General features: G+C 36.5%; 1 protein-coding gene across 1 annotated transcript; it reads right to left on the bottom strand.

Moving 5' to 3' along the window:
- Positions 1-4846: 4846 nt before the first annotated feature.
- Positions 4847-5812, bottom strand: LOC105818334 (olfactory receptor 52N1). The gene has a single exon (XM_012654293.1). The coding sequence runs from the start codon at positions 5810-5812 to the stop codon at positions 4847-4849; it is 966 nt and encodes a 321-aa protein (XP_012509747.1).
- Positions 5813-6582: the final 770 nt, after the last annotated feature.

The following is a 6582-nucleotide window of genomic DNA, read 5'->3' as shown; positions in this document are numbered from 1 at the left end:
ACACACTAAGAAATCACCAACATTTTCTGTAGGTCAGTGCCTTTGATTTTTATAATTACACAGACTGGTTGGAACAGAGGTAGGCTTTGTCATATAATAAGCCTAGGATTTAAATGTCTGGAAGGCAGAAATCCCTTACCCACAATATAATTCCAGATAAGAAGGCAGGTGAAAGGTGTTCATGTCAGAAGGAGGGCGCTGGAATGTATGTGACTGGCAACACCCTGGCTTCACCTTGTAGACTTTTTGATCCGAAGTGCTTAGTCCCGCTGAGTTCCCACAAGAAACAGACATAATCTTTTGTATCCTCAGGAGTCCCAAGTCTAAATGTGAAACAGGGCTTAAGAGCCTGCAGGACCACAGAGCCCCAAGGGAGAGCAACATAGAAAACTTCATATATTCGAAAGAAAAAAAGTTCTCCAACCATAGATGTCCCCCAAAGGAGGGCAGTCCAGAAAGTAACACCCATGTCACAGATATCCTACCCTTAGGACTAAAGGTTGAAAATTCTTGTCTAAGGCAATTAAATATAAAGCAATGATGTATACGTGTCTGCGCTATCATAAGTGTTTAGTTTTCTATTATTGTGAATCCTAAAATAGTAAATTCTTATTAGTTGAAAAAGAGAAAAAGTAACAATAAAGACATTTATAAATAACACATACTTCCGATACTCAGAAATACCTGCTGTTAGAATTTTGTATGTCTTTATTTCCATGTATGTGTAATGGGGTTTTTCCCCTGAAAAATCATGATAATTCACAGGCTATTTTATCACCATTTGCTTCCGTTTAAAAATATATTATGAACACTTCTCTAATTAACAACTCTTCTAGAGCATAAGTCCCAAAATCAGCAAAGTGGTCCTCTTTGTGGCTGTAAACTTTGCTTTACATTTCTCTAATTTAGAACATTGAGTTTATTTTCAAGATGTTATATTGTAACTTTACAGTGAATATCAACCCACAATTAATTCCATTGGAAAATTCATAGTCATGAATATATATTGAGTCAAAACTATACCAATTTTAAAACACTTATATTGCTAAATTTTCCTCCAGAAAGGATGCACCAAAACTGTGTACTTCATGTCCTTGAAAACAATGGCAAGCATATATACCACCTTGCTCAGAGAGATTCTTTCATAGTAACTGATCTCCTCCAAACCTAGGCACCTGGTGGTGAAAAGCCAAGTGGAGCAGACACTAAGTAGATGTAGGTGGGACCAACCTTACCCACAGTCAAATTGAGGGTCATCATTACATTAGATTACTTGCTATGCTGAAATTACTACTTCACTTTCCAGTGAATTACTTTTCTGAATGTGAAGGTTTTCAACTTGCATTCCATTAATTTTGACAGGTGTTGTAGTTTCTTGGTCTCCGTTTTTCAAATAAGGACCAATAAATTCTCAGTCACACTTTAATAAATGGGCTTATTTAAGCCATTTTCATTGTTTATCCAAGAAAATCCCTATCAAGAAAATAGAAATAAAGATGTATTTATAGTTTCAAATAAAGGAGAGGGTTGTATTTCTCTTGGCAAGCGTTTGTCGACAAGTGAATGGAAAAGATGTGGAAACAACCCAAGTGCCTATCAATGTATAATTGGATTAACAAAATGTGGTATATGTATATCATGGAGTTCTACTTAGCCACAAAAAACAATGGTGATATAGCACCTCTTGTATTATGCTGGATAGGGCTGGAGCCCATTCTACTAAGTGAAGTATCACAAGAATGAAAAAAACAAGCACCACGTGTACTCACCATCAAATTGGTATTAATTGATCAACACTTAGTGCACATACGGTAATAACATTCATCGGGTGTCGGGCAGCTGGGAGTGGGGAGGAGGGCATGGGTATATACACACCTAAAGGGTGCAGAGCACACCGTCTGGGGGATGGGTGAAGCTCTGGCTCGGGTGGGGCAAAGGAAATATATGTAAACTAAACACTTGTACCCCCATAATATGCTGAAATAAAAAAATTAAAAAAAAACAACAAATGAATGGATAAAGAAAATGTGGTATACATACAGAGAATATTATTCAGCCTTAAAAAAGAAAGATATACTAACATTTGTAACAACACGAATAAACCTGGAAAACATTATGCTAAGTGAACTAAGCCAGACACAGAAAGACTAATACTTCATGATCTCACTTACATGTGGAATCTAAAAAAGTCAGATTCATAGAAACAGAAACTAGAAAGATAGAAAAGGAAAGTAGATGAGTGTCAGAGGAGTGAGGGAAATGTTGGTTAAAGTATACAAGCTTGCAGTTATAAGATGTATAAGTTCTAGAGATCTGATGTACAGCATAGTGACTATAGTTAATAATGCATTGTATATTGAAATTTGCTAAGAGTAGATCATATATTCTCACAGTGATGTGGCTGGGTTTGAGTCTTTTGTAAACATTTTTTCTAGGTATTTTGGTATTTCTTAAAACGTATATTTTGAATTTGGTTATAGAAAATATTATTTTATAGTGTTTTGGATAAATTCTTCCCTTTCTTTTAAGTTTTCTCTTTCAGTGGTAATCCTAAAATTCAGACATTTGCCCTCCTAAACAGATGATCTGTATCTGTTTACTTTCTTTCATATTTTATGTTGTCTCATTTTTTCTTTCATTTTGTGAGATTTTCACTTTTTCTTTCCTTAGGTATTTTCACCACCATTCCTCCTTAACTGTTATAAAGTTATTTTCTAGTTGTCTGCAAATCCTTTCCTTGTTTGATCAGTGTACTATATTTTCAGATATATCTAAAAAAAATATTGATTTTGGAAGTATACTTCAAGGATAATAAAGAAGGTGGTATGTGGCCAATAGAGAAGGAAATATAATGCTGACTTGGCTATAAAGTGATCAGCATTCATATTCAAAACTCATATTAATATTCATATTATAGTAATTCAAACACTATTAGTTTTCAATTATTACAAACAAATTATAAACAAATTGGGAAGGCATACAGAATTTTACCAAGTGGTAATCATCTTAAGAATGGAAAAATAAGATATAACTAGCATTAAGTTTTCACTTATGTAGTGGGGTGGGTGCATGTGTGTGATCATACACATATACATATAAAATATCTTGAGGGAGAGGGCAGGGCACAGATATAGTAATTGAATTAAATCCTAATTGTATATAACAGAGTAATGGGTAATCTAATTAAAATTCAAACATAGCTTTGAGTAAAAGAAATAACCACTAAAAAGAGAAAAAGAAGAACTGAAACACACACACGCAATATTTTTAAGAGAGAATATCTGAAAAGAATAGATGGACAAGATTTTCAGGATGGAGGTTTTGATATATTTTATGATAATTATGTCTGTATTATTTGATTATAATTTGTACAATGTGCACATATTATTTACACTAAATTTAACATACTTCTAAAAGAAAAGAAATTATACATACTTTGTGAGCCATAGACAGATGGCATAGGAGGCAAAAAAGAAGTGTTTCATAGTTTAGTCAGAATGTGTGTGTAAGACACGTTATTTTGAACAAAAATTTTATCAAAGTATAGTATGCATGCAAAAAAGAGAGCACATCATAAGTGACATGAAATACCACCCTCAAACTACCATCCAGGTCAAGAACTAACCAACAACAATACCTCAGAAGCACTCCTCATTACTTGGTCCCTCATTCTCAAAAGTAAACATTATCCTAATTTCTAATAAATTAGTTTTGCCTGCTTCTGAACTTTATATAAATGAAAACATACAATATGTATTTTTGTCTCTTTCACTCAACATTATAATTGAATGGACCACAATTATTTATTTATGTAGTCTAATGTTGATGGATATTGGTGGTATTATTAATTTCTGGGTATTATGAACATGCTGCAATTTACATTTTTTACAAGTTTTCTGGTGAACTTATGCATGAATTGCTACTGGATATATAACTGTCAAACTTGGCATAGAAGCAAGAGATAAAGAACTTAGGAAAATTGCAAAGATGTGGAAACAACCCAAGTGCCCATCAATACATAAGTGGATTAATATAATGTGGTATATGTATACCATGGAGTTCTATTCAGCTATAAGAAACAATGGTGTTATAGCACCTCTTGTATTCTCCTGGATAGAGCTGGAACCCATGCTACTAAGTGAAGTATCCCAAGAATGGAAAAATAAGCACCACATGTACTCACCATCAAATTGGTTTTAACTGATCAACACCTACAAGCACATATAGGAATAACTTTCATCGGGCGTTGGGCAGATGGGAGGGGAGAGGAGGGGATAGGTATATACATACATAAGAGTGCAATGTGCACCGTGTGGGGGATGGACACACTTGAAGCTCTGACTCGGGGGTGGGGAGCGAGCGCAATATACGTAACCTAAACATTTGTACCCCCGTAATCTGCTGAAATAAAAAAAATAAATAAATAAAAAAGAATTTAGGAAATAAGAATGAACCTCAAACGACTTTGGCAGGAGAGTGCTGATATAAGTAAATTAGCACAGACATTAATGAACATGGCTCATGGTTAGCAGGGATTTAAAATTTTGTAAAAATTTAATTCCACTTTAGTGATCCAACCACTGTGGTGCAAAATTGTGTTGATTGTCATTCAGGAGAGATATACCTGTCTATAAAGATTAAATACAGTGAACTTCGAAGTCCTGTATGAATAAAGAAGGTCTTTACCTACATGAACATGGTGGTTCCTTTTCAAAAGAGGTAGAAGATTCTGAGTCACATGAAAATATTTCTTGTGGCCAGATTTCTAATTTCCTTTGGAGGGTCCCCTGTTGACTTGGTGATCTCAACCTGGCTAAGAGAACTTTAACTTCTCAGAAGACTCTATTTAAATGTTATGAGAAGAATTGTCCTTTCCCTTAAGCAAGAACCTAATGACACTATCTCGTATCTGCTTGGTTTTCACCCCATACACAATAGGATTCATTGCAGGAGGCATGAGTAGATAGAGATTAGCCATAATAATGTGTATATGTGGAGGAATGGTATGTCCCCCAAAACGGTGTGTAAAGAAGGTGAAGAAGGCTGGAACATAGGTGATGACGATGGCACAGATGTGGGCAGTGCAGGTGCTAAAGGCTTTCTGCCGAGCATCTGCGGTTGACAGACTCACAACTGCTCGAAGAATCATAGTGTAGGAGATTGTGATGCACAAGATATCAAAGCCCCCAATCAGGAGGGCAACCACCAACCCATAGATGGCATTGACCTTAACATTACCACAGGATATCTTGGCAACAGACATGTGGTCACAGTAGGTGTGGGGTATGACATTGCCCCTGCAGTATGGAAGGCGCTTGGTGAGGAAAGTGAAAGGGATAACAAGCATCACGCCTCTAAAAAAAGTGATGAGCCCGACCTTGGTGATGACAGAATTAGTAAGGATAGTGGCATAGCGCAGTGGGTAGCAGATGGCCACATAACGGTCCAGGGCCATGAGCATCAGCACCCCAGACTCCATCCCTGTGAAGGTGTGCACAAAGAACATTTGGGCCAGGCAGGCCTTAAAATCAATCTCCTTGAGGTTGAACCACAATATGCAAAGAGTGCTCGGAAGGGTGCTGGTGCACATGAGCACATCCATGAAGGAAAGAAGGGCTAGGAAGATGTACATAGGTCTGTGTAAGACATCTTCAGAGTATATGAGGTACATAAGGCCAAAGTTCCCTGTAATAGCAATGCTGTACATGGTACACAGGGGAAAAGAGATCCACAAATGCACTTCTTCCAGACCAGGGATGCCATTTAGGATGAATGAAGCTGGAGTTAGGCTTGTGCCATTTAGAAATGACATAACGACTGTTGGAAGTTCATGGTATACCAGGTGCTGACTTATCTCTGTAAGCAGGAAAAAATAAATTCAGAAAGTAACTGATAAGGGAGTCTTCTTTGCCATAATGACTGATTTGTCTTTCTTACAGATCAATGGCCACATGTGTACACTTATGTTTAATACATGATATATACTCTGCTTTGGTCCATGTCTTAAGCATTAGATGTTAACAAGATGAACTGACTGAGTCTATTCAATGCATTTGGAGGGTCATTTTTTGTCATGTAGTCCATTCTCCAGGATAAAGTTGGTCACAAACTGAACAACTGGATAATCAAGTATTGATTAAATATTTATTGTGTTGTACTTACATCTTAGTCAGAGATGCCTATTCTATTCTGAAATGTTAGCAGACTTCAGCAGATCTTGTGGGCTCACCTTTCAAAGTTAATCAGTCTTACCTATTGGACATACAATAATTTCAATCTAGTTTTAGCCCAATCTTCCCACTTTTGGTTTGCAGAAAACCTAAATGTGGAAAAATATAAATCATTCCCTTGTACCAATAGTTTTCTTCAGGAAAATCATAGGATGGTCTTAAAAGTAAAAAAGCAAAACAAAACAAAACAAAAAAACTCCCCTTTCTAATAATCATCAAAAGGCCACCTATTTTACCAGTGCCACAATAAATTGATGATAAAGAATCATTAGAGGCCGGGCGCGGTGGCTCACGCCTGTAATCCTAGCTCTCTGGGAGGCCGAGGCGGGCGGATTGTTTGAGCTCAGGAGTT

Source organism: Propithecus coquereli, unplaced genomic scaffold, assembly GCF_000956105.1.
Source record: "Propithecus coquereli isolate 6110/MARCELLA unplaced genomic scaffold, Pcoq_1.0 Scaffold44, whole genome shotgun sequence".
Lineage (NCBI taxonomy): Eukaryota > Metazoa > Chordata > Mammalia > Primates > Indriidae > Propithecus > Propithecus coquereli.
This window is presented reverse-complemented; position numbering and strand designations above follow the sequence as displayed.

What these genes read in the sequence shown, in the direction of transcription:
- LOC105818334 (XM_012654293.1), bottom strand. Translation starts at nt 5,812, where the DNA reads ATGTCATTTCTAAATGGCACAAGCCTAACTCCAGCTTCATTCATCCTA.